Source organism: Mesoplodon densirostris, chromosome 15, assembly GCF_025265405.1.
Source record: "Mesoplodon densirostris isolate mMesDen1 chromosome 15, mMesDen1 primary haplotype, whole genome shotgun sequence".
Taxonomy (NCBI): Eukaryota; Metazoa; Chordata; class Mammalia; order Artiodactyla; family Ziphiidae; genus Mesoplodon; species Mesoplodon densirostris.
In genome coordinates, this window is record NC_082675.1 from 63,630,734 (window position 1) to 63,651,729 (window position 20,996).

At 45.2% G+C, this 20,996-nt stretch overlaps 1 protein-coding gene across 2 annotated transcripts in view; it reads right to left on the minus strand.

The window, feature by feature from the left end:
• The window catches only part of LOXHD1 (lipoxygenase homology PLAT domains 1), a 204,147-nt gene that overhangs the window by 160,331 nt on the left and 22,820 nt on the right, over positions 1–20,996 (minus strand). For both annotated transcript variants that reach the window (XM_060119180.1, XM_060119179.1), the window contains exons 5-6: positions 7,442–7,540; positions 1,110–1,258 (exon numbers count right to left, since the gene is read on the minus strand). In XM_060119180.1, the coding sequence (XP_059975163.1) occupies positions 1,110–1,258; positions 7,442–7,540 (248 nt within the window). The remainder of the gene's footprint in view (positions 1–1,109; positions 1,259–7,441; positions 7,541–20,996) is intronic.

A 20,996-nucleotide genomic window follows, 5' to 3' on the forward strand; every position in this document is an offset into this window, starting at 1 on the left:
GACCAGGTGTCTCAGAAAGCAGCTGCACCAGCCCTGAGCTGACCGTATCTGTATCTCATGTGAGATGAGAAAAATAAGCCCCTGATTGGTTAACACTGCACTTCAATTTCCTGATACTTGCAGCCAAATATGTTCCTAACTGACACAAGATGATAAATTAAGGAATAACAAAACCTCAACTATCAGACAGCTTCATTCTAAATAGTCAAATTATTATAATCCGAGGGTTTTCTGTTTTTAGGCCATAAGACCTTTTCAAAATATTTTCCAATATATGTTACACATCAGTCTTTTCCTATCATTCCATGATGAGCCGAAATATATGGAGAGCTCGTGACTAAGGAAAATACATAGTCCATTTTCTAAATGACCTCAGTTCCATAATTTTTCAATATTCTTTTGGCTTTTTATATCTTCTCTGACTCCCCATTAAGTTCTCAATAACCCTACCAATTACAGTGTCTCTTTTTCCTTCTAATTTTCTGCTATAGGTTTAAAATTACAGGTAGCAAGTTTGCTAGAAGGGATTATAAGCAAGCACTGAGTGAGAATCTGAGGGGTCTTGCCTTCAAAATCAGGGCAGGGCAAGGTCATGCCAGGGACATGAGCTCTCCTCATGAACTTTGAGCCAGATATGTCTTAGCTTCTCAGAAGCCTTTTTGCTTTCTTCTTGATTCTTCACTTTTTGTCCTGGGTAGGTGAAATTATGAGGACCTGAGGTCCAGAAGTTTGAGGTACAAAGCAACAGGCCAAGATAAGTCACAATGTAGCTTATGATTAAGGTGAAATGAATGCTACAAGCTGGCGGGGTTATAGACATACATGGGAGGGAGAGGTTCCGGTGGCCAGAGGGGAAGCACTTCATGGCAGAGCCCTGAAGGATGATCAGACCCTGGCTGGGTTCAGATGACAGAAGTGGTCCTTCTAGGAAGGTGATAACACAGGCAAAGCCTTGGAGGCTACTGGGAGGGCAGCATGGTTGGCCAGTGGACTTAGGCAGAAGAGTGGAGACAGATCTAAAGAGGAAAGTTAGGGCTGAAATATAACTTCTGAAGAACCAGAATTCCTGCCTCCCGGCCAAGGGACCACGGACAGTCAGCTGAACCCACCTTGGACAGGAACCAGCCTGCAGAGCCCCCCTTGTTATTGTGGCCGACATTGATCTTCATGAGCTGCCCCAGATCCGGGGCATCCACTGTGAACTTGTCTTCCGCTCCCTTTTCAAAGTTGTTCTTTTCATTCTCCAGCCTACGCTCACCTGTATGCACAGACACATGAGAAAGTTTCAAAGGAGGCCAGAGGAGGAGAGGGAAACAGCTCCAGACTTTAATGGGCTGCCCACTGAAGGATGGTTTCAAAAGTCACCACGGTGGGAGGTGGCGGGTGGTGACAGGCGGTATGTGGACACTCTCTGTACTTCCACTCGATTTTGCAGTGAACCTAAAACTGCTCTAAAAAATAAAGTTTATTAATTTAAGAAAAATGGGTAGCTTCACCCCGAGATCTACAGGCTCCTTAAATCCCTCCAGCCACCAGTCAAGGCCGAGGCTTGCCTTGTGTGTGGCTTGTGCCCAGGACCCACAACTGGGCTTCTGATTTCTGCCTTAGCCCAGAGTCCCCACCCTAGTAAACTGATTTGCACCCCCATCCCTGGACCTGAGGCCCTGCCTTGTTTACCGGCTGCTGGTCCTGAACTAGGAGCACAACCATGGTCGTTGGTCTACGGGATGTGGCTGGGACCCTGACATCAGCCAGCAGGCTTCCTTAGGCCTGACTCCTCTGGAAAACAGCGATGATAACTATCATCAGACACTGCTGGGTGTTTAACACGGTTTCTTCCCTCACTTATTCCACGGCACAATCTAGGAGGGAAGTATTATCAACTCTGTTTTGCAGATGAAGAAACTGAGACTTGGAGAAGTTAAACAACTGGCCAAAAGTCACACAGGTATTGAGCACACAGTTAGGACTTGATCTAACCTATTCCTTCTACTTTGCAGTTTTCCATTATTACCCTCCGAGGTCTAGCAGTCATATTAACCCTTACAACCCCACCTAAGCACCAGCCTTTTGCTTATGCCATTCTGTTTTCTTTCTTTTCCAAAATTTGATTCTTTAAATTTTCCTAAATTTTATATTGCCACAACTCAAACATATAGATAATAATAATAGTCATCCATGTACCCACCACCCAGATGTAAGAGGTATAACAGATATTAACATTTTGTGTAATTAACTTAGGCCTTTCTCTTTTTTAAAGGAAATTAAACATGACATGTAGGTCTAAAGTCTCATGGTCCATCCCTTCCCCCACCACACCCTCCCACAAACAAACACTATAATCAACTGGCATCCATTGTTCCCATGAATTTTTGCTTGCATATGTATGTATCCATAAAGAAAATATATTATTTTTGCATGTTTTAGAATTTTACATAAATAACATCATAGTGCACATCGCTCTGTCTTATAAGATCCTTGTCTGTACAATAGGGATGATAAGGGCTCCACCTCATTGGGGCTGCTGTGAGAATTAACTGAATGGACGTGTGCAAAGCCCTTAGAGCAGCGCCTGGAGATGGTAGGTGTTGCATAAGGGACGGGGCCGTTGCTATTGCTCCTGTTACCATCGTCCTATCATCACACACCCTTGTGCAGCTTACTTTTTTTTAAGTTAATATCATGCTTTTGAGATTATTCTGTTGATGCTAGTAACAGAATTCGTCCAACTTCTGTATAATAGTCACTGAATGAAGAAAACACTATTATGTGTGCATTCTTTCACCAATGTACATTTGATTGTTTCCAGTTGATTGCTATTGTAAATAGCACTGAATTGGACTCTCTTGTACTTACCTTCTGCTGCCCATTTGTAAGAACTGATCTGAATAGACACCTATAGAGTTGCTGGGTCCTGAGGTGTATTCATCTTCAATGTATTAGGTATTGCAAACTTACCTTCCAAAATGGCTGTACTACATCAATTACCACCAGCAGTGCATGATGGTTCCCATTTCCCATAATCATTATTAACACATATATTTAAAATTTTGTTTCAGTGTGTGTACAATGGCGTCTAATTATGGTTTTAATTTGCATTCCCTTGATTATTTGAAAAGGTTAAAAGATTATTTGGAAAGACATTCATATATATATTCAATACATACACTTGAGAGGTTGGTTCATATATATATTGGCCATTTAGACCTTGCTCTTCCATAATTTTCCTGTTCATGTACTTTATCATATTTTTCTATTGTCTTTCCTTTGCCTATGGCTTTTAGCATATAGACATTTTTCTTGTTTTAATGGACTTTATCAATATTTCCCTTTGTTGTTTGTGCTTTTAATGAATTGTTCAAGAAACTCCATCCTAAATTGAGATGTTTAAAAAGACACTCAGTTTCTTCTAAAAATTTCATAGTTTGCTTTTTCACATTTAAGTCTCTAGGCCATTTGGAACCTATTTTTGTGTATGATGAAAGGTAAAAAGATTTACTTTTATCTTTTCTCATATGGTTAGACAACTGTTTAAACATCAGTAATTGAATATTTCATCCTCTTCCCTCTGATTTATACCACTTTCTGTGTGTTTCTAGACTCTTTGTTCTATTCGTTTATTTGCTTATCCTTCTATCCATATCTCACTGTTTTAGTTTTTAGAGATCTAAATGTTTTAATATTTGGCAGGGTAAATATCCTCATATTATTAATATTGTCAATATTATTTTCAATATTCAAAGTTATCTTGGCAATACTTAGCCCTTTGTGGACATGAATTTTAATAGCAGGTTAAGCTGTGGGATATTGCATTTGGGAATTTGACAGAAATTGCATTGCATTTATAGAATAATCTGAGAAATTTGGATATCTTACTGAACTTAAGTCTTTTCTCATCCATGAACATAATATATTTTTCCATATATTTAGTTATTCTTGTGTATCCTTAAGTAGAAATCTTTATTTTTTTCCAGAATGTGCTTTTGCTAGTTTTTCTTAGATATATAATTGCTATTGTAAATCATATATTTTTAAATTAAATATTTGCTTGCTGTTTATGTTAATATTTGTGTATTAATCTTGTATCCAACACCTTTATTAAACTTTCTCATTGGTTCTAATGATTTTTAAGTTCTAATGATTTTATAGATGGTCATTAGTTTTTATGAAAATTAAATTTTATTTCTAAATGGGCCCAGAGGTTGAAGTTTCTTCTAATTTTATTGACTTGTGATTAAAGAATGTTGTCTCTATGTTATTGATTCACTTGCATTTGTCATTATGCACTTGAAAAGAATGTGTATTCTCTACCAGCTGGATCTAGGAATCTACATACTTCCATTAGATCAAGGCTATTAACTGTGTTGTTAAGATCTGCACCCATACTAAATTTTTATCCATTTGACTTATCAATTACTGAGAGTGTTGTATTAAAATCTTCCACTATGATTATGTACTCGTCAAGTTTCTCCAAGAATTTTATTATTTTTTGCTTCACGTATTTTGAAAATATGCTGTTAAAACTGTACAAGTTCAGAATTATCGTATCTTCCAGGTTTATTGCTCTTTTTGTCATTGTATAATATACTTATTTCTAATGAAGTGTTTTGTCTGAAAGTTTAATTTGATGGATATTAATATAGCAGCACCAGCTTCTTTCTTGTAGTTGATATGTTCCTGGTATACTTTATTCCATTGTATATATTCTCAGACATTTATGTATCATATATTTAAGCTGGATTTTATTTCTTTTAATTTAATATGAGAATATCTATTCTTTAATTGATGAGTTTAGTTTATTTCTACTTATTGTATTATTTACACACTTACCTTACTTTTTGCTAGTAGCCATGCTTTTTTTATCTTCATTTCCTGACTTCTATTTAGTTGATTGAGTCTTTATTTCCTTTTATTCCCTCCACTGGTTTAGAAATTATACATTTCTATTTGGAGGTGGTTACTTTTACAATTTTAATATGCATACTTGATGTATTTAAGTCTAAAGTTAATCAACTTCTCTGCTCTCCTAGGGTAGGGGAATAGGCTACAACCAAGTTATGTTTTAACTCTCATTATCTCCTTTCTTTCTCAAAGATCACTATCTTTTAGTGTTTAGGGTCCACATTTTCTCATGTCTTGATAATAGTTATTATTAGCATCATTTTGTATAGTCAATGCTTGCTTAAATTCGTTATATAATTAACATTTTGGGGGCTCACCTTTGTTTCTTGCATCTCACACTTTTCTTCTGGGTACAATTTTCTTTTTCTTAAAGTATATCCTTCAGTGGTTGTTTAAGCGTGGGTCTATGAGTGAGTGGTCAGTCCTATTTCTCTTTGTTTGCTTGGAAATCCATTAATTTTGCCCTCACTCTGGAATGATAACCTAGTTAAGTACAGAATTCTAGGTTGATATATGTCCTTGCTCAGAAGATTGAAGTTTGTTTTTTGTTTGTTTGTATTTTGTTTTGTTTTTGCTTTTTTTTTTTTTTTTTTGGCCCTGCCACACAGCTTATGGGATCTTAGTTCCACGACCACTAGACCACCAGGGAATTCCCAGAAGACTGAAGATATTATTCCATAAACTTATATCCTCTATAGCTTGCTGATAGGAATTTGCTATAAATCTAATTGCATTTATAGAAGAGAATCCACCAAATCTGGTTACTTTTAAGATCTTTCTCTTGGCCCTTGGCTTCACTACAATGAATCTAAATGTGGATCTGTTTTTATTTATCATGTTCAGTGTCTTTTGTTACTTTAATCTGAAGATTCATATCTTTGCTTAATTCTGAAAAAATGTGATCAGCCATTATCTATTCAAATATTTCCTCTCACCTATTCTATATATTCTGTTTCTGAAACTCCTGTTCAACATGTCAGAACTTATTCTCTCCTCCACATCTCATGACCTCTCATTGATATTTTCCAACTCTTTATGTCTCTGCCACATCTGCATATGTTGTTTATACTTTTCTTACAGTTCAATAATTCTCTATTCAACAGTTTCTAATTATGTTGTTTAACCCATCCATTAAGTGTTTATATTTAGTAACTATATTTTCATTTACTGTATTTCTGTTTGCTATATTTTTCATAGTGCCTTGTTGTTTTCCTTAACTGTTTCTTTCATGTCTATAGACAGTTTAAACATACTTAAGTTATAGTCTTTCTCAGATTACTCTATTACCTGAAATTCTGGAGAATTTAATCTCATTGTCTGTTGGGTCTATTGATGGTTAGTCATGGTGGATTGTGTCCTTGAGTGTTTTGTAGTTTTGGAAAGTGAACTCATCTCCAGTACTTTATCTGTGGGAATCTCATGAAGTCTTGCAAGTGCTCCTGCCAAACACCGAAGGGTATTACTGGCATGGAACAAATTTTCTGTACCTGAGGGGGAGGGTTCCCAAATCACACTTGTACTGTAAAATCAGACCTCAAGCCCACATGTGTGTATGCCTAAGATATCAATTTCCCATCAACTGTCTTTTTAATCTAGAGTTCTTACAGAGATAAGTTTACTATACTGATGAGCAATTTTTTTCCTAGTCTATTTTTTCACTGAAGATGTTCCTGTGAACTTCAGGGATCCTGGCTTTATGTGTGGTTCTAATTTTTTACATATTTTGCCTCATACAGAGCCAAAATATCATTTTCTGACCCCAAATGTGTATGGAAATCCAACCTGTAGATTGTTGAACATAACAGCTCCCTGATTCCAAGATCCACAGCATTAATTCATAGCTGATACTTTGGTTTAAGTTCTTTCTTCATTTCTGACACCTGGAGATTTCTCTTTTTTCTTAAAATCCCAGCAATGCATTTTTAATTATTTAATATACCGTGTCCAAAATTCATGTCTTTGTAGCTTTCTGACTCTTATAGTATTCCCTTAAATTGGCAGAAGCAGGACAAGACCACCTGTCTCAGTTCTGCTGGCCTGAACTTCCTTCCAACACCGGCAGCTGTGTCTGTGCCCTCAGTTCCTGCTCCACCTATGAGGCCAAGTGTAATTCTATCCCTTGGCCCCATTCTTGTCTGCCCCAAATCACTGCAATAAATCAGGCCATGCCCAGTCACATCCCAAAATATAATTCAAGATGGGCATGGAGCCTAGGGAGATAGATAGAGAGTAAGTGAGGATGAGTGGCCTGGAGATGTGGAGCCTGGGTCTGTTCTAGGATGCAAGACGATTTTAAATCAACCAAAAAACCAAGCACAACTTACTCTGAAAACACATCACACACATAAACTTGACAAGATGGACACCATGCTGCCCAAGGAAGGCCATGACAAACCACGTCACAAGAAGAAGAGAGAGGCTCAACAGGAGAGCCTAGAGGAGACTGGAGTTGCCTTCCTCTGCCAGGAGGGTGGAAAACAGCCCACTTAAGAAGTAGTTCTGGGCATGGCTTTTGAAGAAAGGATTTCAAACCCATTACCTGTGTCTCCATACTCTCCAAAGATATTGATGAAGACGTCAGCATCAGTCCCTGCACCAATGACATCACCAGTGTACACCTTGACTTCATACTTGTTACCTGGAAATGAAGACAGAGAAAGTCTCAACTCATTCAGGTCCTGAGTAGAGAAGAACAGAGGCCAAAGTAGTTACCAACCATCCACCCTTCCCTCCATCAATGCATGAATTGTCACCATTACTTTCAATAACCAAGCAAGACACAAGTCGCCTGACGTTGGTTCTAAATGGTCATGGCTGAACTCCATGCAGAGCAGAAATCAGAGGTAGAGGGGACTTCTGTTTTTATCTACTAACTTGTTGCCTTGGGATGCATGAATCATCCCAAATACAACCAACCCACCACCAGCGTTTCTCCCCTGGATACTGAAATGACTCCCACTGGGTCCCCAGCCTCTACTCTGTCTTCTCCAATCTGTTCTCTATGCTGCATCACAGTATAAAAATTCATGGGGGAAAATTGATTATGCAAATAAAAATCGAATTTATATGTAAGTTGTCAAGGCCATAACCAATGCAAAGACCAGAGGAACCAGTAATAGCTAGCAAATGCATGTTCAGGCATTACCTCATTTAAAGACCTATATCTTTGCTCCATTTATTGAACAGAAATCCATTCTCTGTAACCCCAAAATGCTTCAGCCTTGGCCATGGCCTCAAGTCAGGGGGTGGTGGGGCTCAAGGTAAACTTGACACATGTTGAGCCCTGCCCGGGTCTCCCCAACCAGAGCCTGCCTTAGGTTGGGGTAGCAAAAGCCAAGGGTTGCTATGTGGTGTGAAATGGAGGTTCCTCTAGACTTTCTTTGGGTGCCAACAATTCTAAGGGCTGAGGCAACTTTCCCTTCCCTTTCCCCTTCCTACAATAGCTTTCTATTTTTCATGTACCAGAATATTTTTTTAGATGTCTTATGCCTAATACATGAAGCTGATAAAAATTAGAGCTGTTTTCATTGAGGCCCAAATCAGAGCCCCTCTGCCCACCTCCTCCCTAGAGCCTTCCTTCATGTCCCAGCCCCCACGTGTCTTGCTCCTCTGTGCTCCTTGGCTCTGCCATGTTGTCTGTGTCAGTGATTTCCAAGCTTCACCATCTCCTCCTTGTGCTATTTGCTGTTTCCTGCAGGTGAGAATTCTATGTTCCTCAAGAACTTAAAAGAGGTCTGGGAGCAGGACTTCCTTCTCTCATATGGCTTCTCTCACAGCCCTTAGCACAGTGCTGGGCACATATTAGAGTCTCACTGAGTACTTTGAAAAGCTAATTGAATTGAATTTCCTAAATCTCAAAGTCTCGTGAAGCTGCTCAGGGCAAAGGACGGAGGTGGGGAGGTGAGAAGAAAACTAATTTCATCCCTTCCCATCTCGAATCCTGTCCAGCAGTACAGGGCTGCCCTCTAGAGATGACACAGTGCAGAATCCTGCAGGGGACCCACGGAGGTCACTCCACCCACCAACCCTGAAGGCTGGCCTTTGACCTGCTGAGGACATTGAGCCAAGAAGGAGCCAAGTCTTCTCTTTCTCTCCTCAATCTTTACTTGGTGAAACCCATCCAGGGAGAGGGAAGACCCTCCAATCTTTGTCCCCAAATGAAGGCTTCAGTAGGACAGTTGTTCTCAGATTCCCACCCCTTCTTGCTTCACCACTAAGACTCTTCTGAGATGGGACGCGGAGCCAGGGCCTTCAGAAGAGTCCAGACAGGCAAACCCCGGCTCAGTGACTTGAAACTTGGGTCACATTCAGGCTCCCAGGGGAGCTTGTTAAGAAGACAGATTTCCAGGTTGCCTTCCAGGGACCCTTCATCAGGGGGTTCATCCAGTGAATCCTGTTCTTGATCATCCTCCAAGGTGCACAGGCCTCCTGCAGGGGTTCTTTCCTCCTCTGGCTGGCAGGGCCTCTGTGAGCCATTCACTGGTTCAAGTCCTTTCTCAGGTGCAGTCCAGGGCTCACTTCACACAGAGGCAAAACCCCTCTGCAGGGCCGGTGGTGCCAGGGTGGCATGGGGACTGGGAGAGGCTCTGAAGGCCACTGCTGAGCATCAGTCAGAGGAGCAACAGGACCTCAAAGGGAACTGGGCACAGTGAAGCAGGAGAAAGGATGAGGGGGCTGGGGAATATTTGTGGAAGGAGTAGCAGACACTCTGAATCATTCCAGAAGGCGGAATTTGAATTAGTGGGTTGAATTATAAAGAGGAATATTTTAGCTCACCAAAAGAAACATTTTCTAGTATGTAGGGCTATCCAACAAAGGACTGGGATGCCCTCGGGGGAAGTGAGTTTCCCAATCCCAGAGACACCTAAGCAATCACTCTATGCCAAGCACATTGACGGGGAGCCACCTGTCAGGGATGCTGTGGAGAAAATGGCAGAGGTGAGGGATGTGAGAACACTAAGGGTCCTCTTTGATCTGCAATTCCACAACATTTGACCAGGAAAGGCAGCCTTGCAGACTATGGAGGGAAGCCAGGAGAACAAGGAAGCATCTTAGAGGATGGGAGAGGTACCCAAGACCCATGCAGACGAGGCCCGGGAAGCAGGAGCCCATGAAGGGCTTTGGGAACACACATCCTCATCCTTGGAAAGACCAGAGAAGCAGAGTACCAGGGCCTAAGTGAGGCATCAGGGTGATAAGCCAAGGGTCAGGGGCCAATAAGCCAGAGAAAGCTTCCAGGCCTTACCAGGTGAGGCTATCGGGGGCCCGTGCCCAGGGATCAGGAAGCCAGATGAACAGAATGCAGGAGGAAGTCGATTCTGGAACAAGGCTAGACTGTCTTCTGAACTCTGTGGAACTTTCTACAGCAAGATGAGGTGCTGGGTCCCCATGTAGCTGGCTGGGTGGATAGAAGATGACCCTAGAGGAGCAGCCAAGAACTGCCTTTTAAATCTACTCTTTAAAAGGCCCCATAGACAGACAAAGGAGCTTCTTTTATTACTGTTCTCTCTCCCTTTTCCCATATTTCCTCTTCAGGCAGAACCCCATAATATCTGATTTGCCATTTTCCAAACAAGCCCTAGGGCCCAGCGCCCATTCTAAGTTGCGATGAAGTGCGTATATTGATGAAAGAATAAAAGCAGGGCTCCGTTCCCCCACCATTGGCAAACGGCCAGCACAGTACAGCAAGGCTTCCTCTTAAGTGGTCACATGAGAGCCCCCCAATTTCCCGTGATCAGAGTTTCAACAAACGCAAACTTGCCTTTCTGGCACAGTGGGTGGTTCGGCCAGGGGGAAAGGGGAAGGGCTAGGAAAAATCCCTGCCCCAGAGGCCAAGAGAGCAAGGCAGTCTGGAGAAAGATGATGAGAAGAAAGGTGGAAAGAAGAGGCCAGGAATGACTCACCTTCCCTGGCAAATAATACTAAACCTTCACACAGGTGTTGCAGTTCACAAGGCACTTGCGTGCCCTTGGTGGTGTCTGATCCATGCAAAGGCCACGTGAGGAGGGCAGGTACTGTGGACATTCTTACTGACAGACGAAGTACTGGGGCTCAGAGAGCAAGGTGGCTTAGCTGAGGACACACAGCTGCTAAATGTTGCCAGCAGGGCTCAAAGCCATGTCTCTTGTCTCCAAATCCAGGGCTGTTTCCAGAATACCTCATGGGCTCTCATGCTCTCGGCCAGAGGTCAGCAACATTTTTCTCTAAGTGCCAAATAATAAATATTCTAGGGCTTGCAGGCCACTTGGTCTCTGTTGCAACTACTCAGCTCTTGTGCTGTAGCACCAAAGCAGCTGGATACAATCCTATGTAAATACTACATAAGCATATGGGCCCAGCTGGAAAACTGGGTCCAGCCCAGTTTTCTTGGGGAAAAAAAAAAGGAAAGTTTTTTCTTCTAAGAAAACTTTATGTATGGACATGGACACTTGAACTTCACAGAACTTTCCTGTGTCATGGAATATTATTCTTGTTTTGATTTCTTTTCAACCCTTTAAATATGTAAAAGCCTTTCTAGGCTCATGGTCCACACAAAGACAGGTAGAAGGCCGGGTTTGGCCACCCCCTGGCCTGTGTTCTCCCGAGCTCTCAGGCACCGCCCTGTGTGTTTCTGGCAGAGGACTGCAGGCAACTCTGCTCTCGGTGGCCTGGATGGGAATGGAGCTGCCTGGCGCAGGGGAGTCAGCTGTTGGTTGCAGGATAATCACAGCTCATCCTAACCACTAGCTAAGCAGCTCAGGGCTCTGAAGGTGGGGGAACTATTGCCCTTTCTCTGTTGGGGTGGAAGGGGTGAGAAGGAGCAGGTCCTGTGCTCCGTTTTTCCTGCCCTTACGATGTTGTGTGACCAGGCTGAGCCTGGTGTTCCCTTGAGTCCAGTGGAGAAGGGGGTCTGGTCTGGGGTTTTCTGAAGGTGGGGACGATGGCAGGTCCAGCTCTGCAACCTTAGGCGTTATGCCTTTCAGCTCATTGCCTGGTTGTGAATGAGCAAGGAGCAGAGATGGGGAGAGAGGGGAAGGTCAGGCTGGAGGAGGGGCTAACAAGGAGTTCATCGCCCTTCCTGAGTGAGCATGGGAGAAACAGGGACTAGAGAGGGCCCACCCCAGCCCTAGAGTTGGCCTGTGGTTTACCCATTTGGCACATTATCTGTTATAAAATTCTCCCTAGAACTGATTTCTCTCTGGCCTTTCAGCAGGGTTACCGTTAGCCCAAAGGGTGCCTTTGTGCAAATTAGATAAAGGGATCCCTTCCTCAAGACACGTTACTGCCATCTGTTGGATAACTGTCATAATAAATGCATAAATCTACAAGCTCTATGATGTGAAAGCAGTCTCCTTCCATAGTTGCACTTGTGCAGTGCATAGCCTGTATATCTGAACCCAGCAACCCTACCTTTCAGGTAGTAACCTCCTTCCACTAAAGGTCAGCTGGAGCTCGGAGTGGACAAACGAATTGAAACATTGATCTGAACAATGTACAACAGATACAGATCATGGTGCCGATCACTGGTGCCTTCCAAAGCCAAACAGCGTTGAGCTGGGGTCCTGTACAGATAGTATCATTTACAGCTTAAAGACAGATTGCTACCTCAAGGCCACATCATTGGGTTGTCTGTGTCCTTCTTGCATTGCCCAGGGGATACCCAAGTCCAGCCTTGCCCTTGTCCTTTTTTGCTTCTGCACGCCCCATTGCAGAGGCACAAGGCTACTCCTTCCAAAGAGGAAATCTGTCCCCTGCAGACCAGCCGGAAGCTGCCTGTGTGGGCTTCCAGAAAAGACAGGCACTGGCAGGCCCCAGATGCCTCCTGTGCCTCCGGGTTTGCCAGTGGCTCCCACAGCCTCCCCAGCACGCTGTCTGGAACAGTCAGCACACAGCAGTGACGGGACACATCTCCAGAGAGCAACCCTGGGCGACAGGGGGAGGTAGAGCCCTGAGGGGGCCGGAAGCCCCAAGTCCTGGTGCTGCGTGCACCACTGAGCCAGCTGAGTTGCTCATCGTGTACCCAACAGCAGGATCCTAACAAAGACCCCATAACTAAGCCTCTGCCCCACTTACCAAGGAAGAGACCATCCCATGCCCAACGTGCTTGGAGCCTCCGAGAAGCTCACGTGGTCCAGGCTTTTTCAGGAAGCAGAGAATCATGAATGAGCTAATGATGAGCTGACGGAGTCTCTTTCCCTGCCTTTCGCCCATCCCCAGATCCTGTTTAATTAAAAAGTGGCTTTATTTATTTTAGCAGGTGAGACTGGGGAGGAGGGTTGGAAGGAGGATGACGGGTCTTGATTTTACCCCACCCCCAACCGCATCTGCCAGGTTCACACCCTGACACCCGGCACTTCCGCTCACCCAGAGCCAGGATGCCAACACACAGAAGTGAGATCTCACAGGCGCTGCGTGGGAGGAGATGAAAATGGCAGGGAGAGAGATTCGGGGTGGGGGGGCTGCCCTGGGGGCGGGAGCCAAGGGGGGACGCTCTCCCCCCAGCCAGGGAATGCCCCTAGCTACTCAAGCCTGCACGGGTATGGGGAGAATGTGGTCTGCAGAGCCCAAGGATGGGCAGCAAGGCTCCATGTCGAGAGCTAGGTCACGGCCACTGATCAGTGAATGCCCTCCCAGGCCCATAGGCTCGAATTCTCCCTCCCCCAGTGCTGTCCCCAGACAGTTTCCTCCTTCTTCCCTTGGGTCCAGAGACCCAAATCTGTCACCCAGATTCACCCTGTTCTTTAAGCAGGACTGGAACACCTCTGCTTTCTCTATAAGGCCCTCGACCTGGCTGCCCTTGCAGACACACCCACTAATCAAGATAATAAGAGCCTCCAGGGCTTACTGAGAACGCAGTGCGGGCCAGCACACTTATTATCTCCTGTAATACTCACAATGACCATTGTCACCATCTACTGATGAGGCAATCGAAGCGGGAGGTTGAGACACTTAAGTTTTCACGGTTGGAAAAGAGTGAAGCCCACACCTGGACTCAAGGGATCCAGACAAGAAGGCTCTCTCCTTAGCTGTCATTCCAGCCACCCTACCGGCTGTAGCTTAAACCCCAGACTCTCTCTGAAGGGCCTACCTCCCAAGCCCTAAATGCTCCACTCCAGAACTTCTGGGGTCTGCATCACTTATTTGGCACTTAACACTTGCTAGAACACAGGCCATGGGTTGAACTCAGCTGGGCCTGGTTACCCAACATTAAAATATCACTCAGTCATGAATTTCTGGTAATCAAGAAAAAATACTCTGCTCTTTTCATCCCCCCCCACCCCCAAATAAATATACAGCTCATATATTTCCTAGGAAACTGTGATGTCAGCCTAACGCTATCAGGTGTTTGAACAGTATTGAGTAGATAAGCTTTTACTCCTCCTCGTGCTCACTGCCTCCCTCACTGCCAAGGCTCATGGAGCTATTTCCACACGCAGCCCCATTGCTCGCCTGCCCCACTCCTGCTGCGCTGCCGAAGGTCCTTCCCTTCCACGTGCACACTCAGCAACGGTGGCTGCATTTCCTCTCTTTCCAACCCTGATTCCACTCCATTGCTGGAGTTTATCTTCCCACAGTGCTGGGAAGCCAGCACTTCTCAGTTGCTGCCCGAGGTGAGTAATATGTGTCAAAAGACTTATCATTCTGCGAACCCCTTGAACCAACAGTTCAATCCCTGTGCATAACAACTAGTTTATGCTAGGAAATCATTGTGTTCATAGATTACCTAAAGAGATGGCTATCACAGCACTGTTAGGAATAACAAGAAATTGAGAACCACTTAAAAATACCCAAAATAGGGCCTCCCTGGTGGCGCAAGTGGTTAAGAGTCCGCCTGCCGATGCAGGGGATGCGGGTTCGTGCCCCGGTCTGGGAGGATCCCATATGCCGCGGAGCGGCTGGGCCCGTGAGCCATGGCCGCTGGGCCTGCGCATCCGGAGCCTGTGCTCCACAACGGGAGAGGCCACAGCAGTGAGAGGCCCACATACCGCAAAAAGAAAAAAAAAAAAAAAAAATACCCAAAATGAGGGATTGTTGGGGGTGAATTATAGTATTCACTCATTCATGGAATACCATGCAGCCAGTTAAAATAATAGTTTAGAAGATTAGTCAATGCTATTAAGTGAAAAACACTGGTTATAAATCTGACTATAATATAATACCATTTTTCATCAATAAATAGTGTTTAATACATTCACGCACAAAAAAAGAACAGAAAAGAAATTCACCAAAATGTTAACAGAGGTGTCTCTAAGGCTGTCCTACACAGTGATTAAGTTCAAGTCTCTGGGTTCACTTTTGGCTCCATCACTTATAAACAAATTACTTAACCTTTCTGTGCCTTCGTTTCCTTCATCTGCAAAATGGGGATGTGATAATACCTCCCTATGTCTGAAACATACAAACAGCTTATACAGCTTAATTAAAAAAAAAAAGAAAGAAAACAAAGAAACCAATCAAAAAATGGGCAGAAGACCTAAATAGACATTTCTCCAAAGAAGACATATAGGCACATAAGGCCAACAGGCACATGAAAAGTTGCTCAACATTGTTAATTATTAGGGAAATGCAAATCAAAACTACAGTGAGGTAACACCTCATTCCAGTCAAAATGGCCATCATCAAAAAGTCTACAAATAACAAATGCTGGAGAGGGTGTGGAGAAAAGGGAACTCTCCTACACTGTTGGTGGGAATGTAAATTGATACAGCCACTATGGAGAACAGTATGGAGGTTCCTTAAAAAACTAAAAATACAGTTACCATATGACCCAGCAATCCCACTCCTGGGCATATATCTAGAAAAGACAAAAACTCTAATTTGAAAAGATACATGCACCCCAATGTTCACAGCAGCACTATTTACAATAGCCAAGACATGGAAGCAACCTAAATGTCCATCAACAGATGAATGGATAATGATGATGTGGCACATATATACAATGGAATATTACTCAGCCAGAAAAAAAGAACGAAATAATGCTGTTTGCAACAACATGGATGGACCCAGAGATTATCACATTAAGTGAAGTAAGACAGACAGAGAAAGACAAATATCATATGATATCACTTATATGTGGAATCTAAATAAATGGTACAAATGAACTTATTTATGAAACAGAAATAGACTTACAGACATAGAAAACAAACTAATGGTTACCAAAGGGGAAATCAGGGGAGGGATAAATTTGGGATTAACAGATACAAACTACTATATATAAACTAGATAAACAACAAGGACCTACAGTCTAGCACAGGGAACTATATTCAATATCTTGTAATAACCTATAATGGAAAAGAATCTGAAAAACACTTGATGCTCAGGAGAGGGGTCAAGTAGGAAACCATTGGTGGCTGGAATGGACACCCACAGGCCAAGGCACTATCTGTATCATAAATTCACATTTTCATGATTACATAATACAGCTCTGTGAAAGTGCAATTTCCAAAAATAGAAACAAAGGTTATTATAAACACCTATTTGAAAACCAAAATAACCAAGTATGGGGCAAATATACAATTCCATGCATTCCCCCAAAGGTTCTGGTTGGTTGGTTGAAAGAGAATGTTGCTGGCAGTGGTCCCAGGGAACCTGAGGCCACAGTGAAGCTGCGAATTTGAGGGTCTGTCCCCAGCTTTGTGAATGAGACACTGTGCCACCAGGACCCATCAGTTCCTAAAATGCCCTCATTCTGTTTGAAAGCCTGGCGAACTCCTCACCCATGAAGTCACAGATTGAGCATCACCTCCTCTATGAAGCCCTCCTGATTCCTCCTTCCTCTGTGCTTCCATTGGCCTGGGTCATCCCCCACCTACAACATTCTATCCCTTTGTACTGTGATTATTTACTGGCCTGACCCTCTCCCCTCTACACTCTAAGCTCCTACAGAGAAAAGGCCTTACATATTTACCCTGAGCCCAGGATCTGGTGCAGAGAAGACTCCCAATAAATGCGCACTGCCCACTGAATCACTGAATGACATCGGAGGAGCATGAGCTGGCCTCTCAAGCCCAAGGCTCTAGCTCTGCCTACAGTTACACTGTGTGACCAAGAGCAGCTTGCTCAACTTCCCTGGGCTTCTGAGCTCTTCTCTGTAACACGGAGGAGGGTAGATAAGGTCGTTTTGGGTACTGAAATTATCTGGTACTCTTCACTGGGGCCTCATTCAAAGCAGTTCTCTTCTTCCCACTCTTTCCGGAGATGACTTTCTGCAATGCTAGGTGGCAGCAGATGGGGTGGGTGGGAAGCTGCTGTGAAGTTCAGAGGAGGAGAGTGCTGCGGGGCTGGCCCTGCTCTCCCCACCCTGAAGCCCTCGTGGCTGTGAATCCGTGGGCCCAGGACCACCTCTGTAGGGTTCCAAGGAATCATGATTCCCATGCAGCAGCCACAGCAAATAGAGCTAGGGGACCCTGAGTAACATTTGAGCTGGGTTCATGGGAAATGTCAGGGAGAGGGAAGGGGTTTGGGAGGAGTGGTGCCCCTCGCAAGCTTTGGCTGCCGTCAAGGTCATGAGCCTATCCCCAGTTGTCTAGATGAGCCCGCCGGATTCTAGAGGGGATCCTGGCACTTAGTGCCTCCAAAGTCCTTTCTGAGTCTGAGAGGCCAGAATCTTGAGTCTGTGCATCTCAGTGTCAGCGCAAGCCTAGATGTGGAAGAAGCAGCAGGGGGAGAAACACTGGCTTTGTAACAACAGCGACAACCAGACTTGCCTCATGTACTGAGCATTTATTCTATGTTCTGCACTCCACTAAGTCCTTTAACGTTCACTCCCCTAATTAACCAGCTCAAGCACTTTCTGAAGTGGGAATTAATGTTGTCCCCACTTTACAGATGAGGAAATAGAGGTAGAGAGATTAAGGCATATGTTCATGCTTAACCGGTAGAAAGGCAGAGCCAGGTTTTGACCACAGAGATTGGGGGTTCAGAGACAGAGCTCTTGGTGGGGAGATGGGCATGTGGAAAAGAGTAGAAAGTAGGGGGTGGGGATGAAATGGGGAAGAAGCATCCACTGCAGAAGGGGAGGGGCCAAAAGCCAATCTCCTCCTGCCTGCATAGAGGAAGGCTAGCCCCAGTCAATCCTCTGTTGGCTTGTGAAAATAAACACTCTACTAGTACTGAAAAGGCCCAAGAGGCCATCTAGTGCCCCTATTCCACAGAGGAAGAAACTGAGGACAGGAGAGGAACTGAGCTCTGCTCCATGTCCCATCCCTGCTGGGGGCAAAGCCAGAACTAGAACTCAGGGTGCACAGCCCATGTGCTTTCTGATCCAGAGAGCTATATTTTTAAATTAATGATCTAACTACTCTATGATATCATCCAGTAGAATCTGGGAGTAGGTCAGGGCTGCCGGTTTATTTGGCAGGGCTCTCACGATGGGTGTCTTTTGCATCAGTCACCCAGGCTGCTTGCATTTGCTCCTGTACCATGCAGTTCTCTGGCTGGTCCGTAATCCACTGCAGGTCAGCACAATCTGCACATGCCCCTAAGATGTTCATCACGATCCCTTTCTTGTGATGTCCTTTTTTCAAATGCACCCTGGGCACTGTGCCCAACACGGTCTTGCCAAGACCTGGTGCACACCTGGAGCTGTGTGATAATCATTGTGTAGCACGGCCTGGGCTGGAAATTATAACCCAGTTACCTGATGAAATAAACAGGAGTGGAAACAGTGATTGTGCCAGAGGAACGCAATGTCATTGTCACCTGGTCCCCAGCTCTGGGCAACTTTGGGCCCCCAGCACTGGCTGTCTCATTTGGTAGAGCCAAAAAAAAAAGCCAGTCCATTTGCTCCAGACTGGGAAGCAATGAGAACGTCATCTGCCTCCCCACCGCCTGCACACTGCATGCAGCCCACCTGCCCAAGCTGTTGCTCCTCCTTGTGGGCTCCCTTTCCTCCAACTACCAGCCCCTCAGTCTCCTTGGAGCACAACACAAAACTGGTTGCAGTCGTATTTATTATTAATCCACCAAAGAAGACTAAACGCTCCTTAGAAGAAGGCTTGTCCGTAACGAACAGGTCCCAGCTGGGAGCAGGGGTGGTGGCTGGACCCCCCTCACTCCGGGCCCTTCTGAATGCAAGGGCCCTCTCGGCTGTCAGTGAAGCCTGGTCTGAAACCCTGATGAGCTGTTGTGCCTGGGCTCTGACAGCCCTGGGGTGTGCACAGCCCCCAGGCCAGCTGGAACTCAACTCCTGGCTTCAGAGGCCTGTCTCACTGCCAAGCTGGCAGGCTCTCCTGTTGCAATGTGGGCTGGGTACTGATTTAAGCCACGTGATCAACTCAGTGCTTTTCAAGGTGGGAGGGTTTGTGGGTTGGCACCAGGATGGGGATAATTACTTGGCCAGCAGGCAGGAAATGACGTCATATTGGCAGTGAGAAGGCCATGTCTGCCCTAAACAGGTCTTGCCTGTGCCTCCCTACTGGTGAGAGCCCCTGGCTTACGCTCCTTCGAGCCCCAACACTGGGTCACCCCAAATCTTATCCTGCCTGTCTGCCTCTACGTCCCCACCCCTGATCTTTCAGTGACACCCCCATCCCACCTCCAGCTTCGGGTATGTGCCCTGAGCCTCCCTGGGGCCAGAAAGGCACCGGTAGCCCTGCATTCTCAGCCTGTGTGAGTCTGCAGTGTGCTTATCAACTGCATGTGGGTGCTGTGCCCCATGAATGTCACACTAAAGGTGATGCAGCATCAAGGGATCACTGGGCGGAGGAAACATGGAGCCAGGTGAAAGGGCAGAGAGATGCTTAGCTAGCAGAGTACCAGAGGAAGCTAGTGCCTCAAGGGACCTTGGACAACATCCGCGTTTTCTGGTAAGATAAGGAGGCAGCCCAGAGGACAAGTAACTTGCCTAAGGGGCACAATTACAGAGGGGCAAGTCTAGAAGCCAGCTCTCTGGGCCCCAGGAGAGCTCTTTCCACCCATCTCTGCTGCTGGTCTTCATGAGTGGGTGTGTCTGCACACAACCCATACACACATGAGCCCACGTCCTATCGATCTTCACCCAAGCCCCACCGAAGTGACCAAGCCCGCAGGCACAAGTGAAAGTGTTACCCTTAGAGAAACCTGAGCTTAGCTGGAGACACCAGATAGACACATATTAAGGAGTTAGAACCCAAAGAGGCAAATAGCGGTCCCTGAGATACGGTGTTTCTCAGCCATTTATCCATCTCAAAACTCCTGAGGGCTACAGCACACCCCCATCAGCCACAGTGGCTTGTTCTGGCTGTAGCTGATTCAGCCAGAATGTATCTGAACCTCAGGGAGCAGGTGGAAAAGCTCCTCCTCTCTGCCCATGAGATTCCTTACACATCCCCTAACTGCCTTTGGGGTGGGGGCACTACGCTGAGAATCACTGCACTACAGTGGAAGGCACAGACTTCAATTTCTCCAGAGTTTGCAGGGAGAGAAAAACCCAAGGCAAGGGCACAGGTGATGCTTTCCAGAGAGGCTGGGGCTTTAGACCCAATGGGGTTTGGGTGGCATGGAGAAAACTGAAGGAGAGGGTGAAAGAGAACAGGTGGAGGGGAAGAGGCACGGGCCCTGATGTTTCCTCTGACCCTGGTATATATTTTAGTGGGTGATCCACAATTTTCTCTCTAACTGACTTGAGACAGCTGTCTGGGAGAAAGGAGAAGCCCCCATGGCAACAGGCAGGCAGGCAGGCCCTGGGGCTCTGGCGAGAGCAGTCCTATTCAGTCCCTTTTGGGGTGGCTAAGGTGGGCCTGAACCCCAGAAACTGCTTTCAGTAGTCTGGCTTCCACTCCACAATCTGGGAGTAGGTGGGGAGAGGGTGTCTCATCGTGTCCCTCAGGCTTCAATCCCATTTCCCATGGGTCCCTTGAAACTTCTTCATGGTTTATTAGTGCCGGAGAGAACAGCTTTCAGAGCGCTGCCTGCCAGACACTAGAGCCAACACAGTCTGAGCAAACAGGTTGAGAAAGGGGAGTTGCTGGCCTGAGATCAAGAAACAGAGGAGGAGACTACTAAGGGTCATGGATATTCACCCTGACCTTCGTTGTAGGTGCAAAGCGGAGATAATAATAGACCTTACTTCCTCGGGGTGTTATGAATTTTAAATAAGATACTATCTGTAAGGTATATGCACATGAAAACACAGT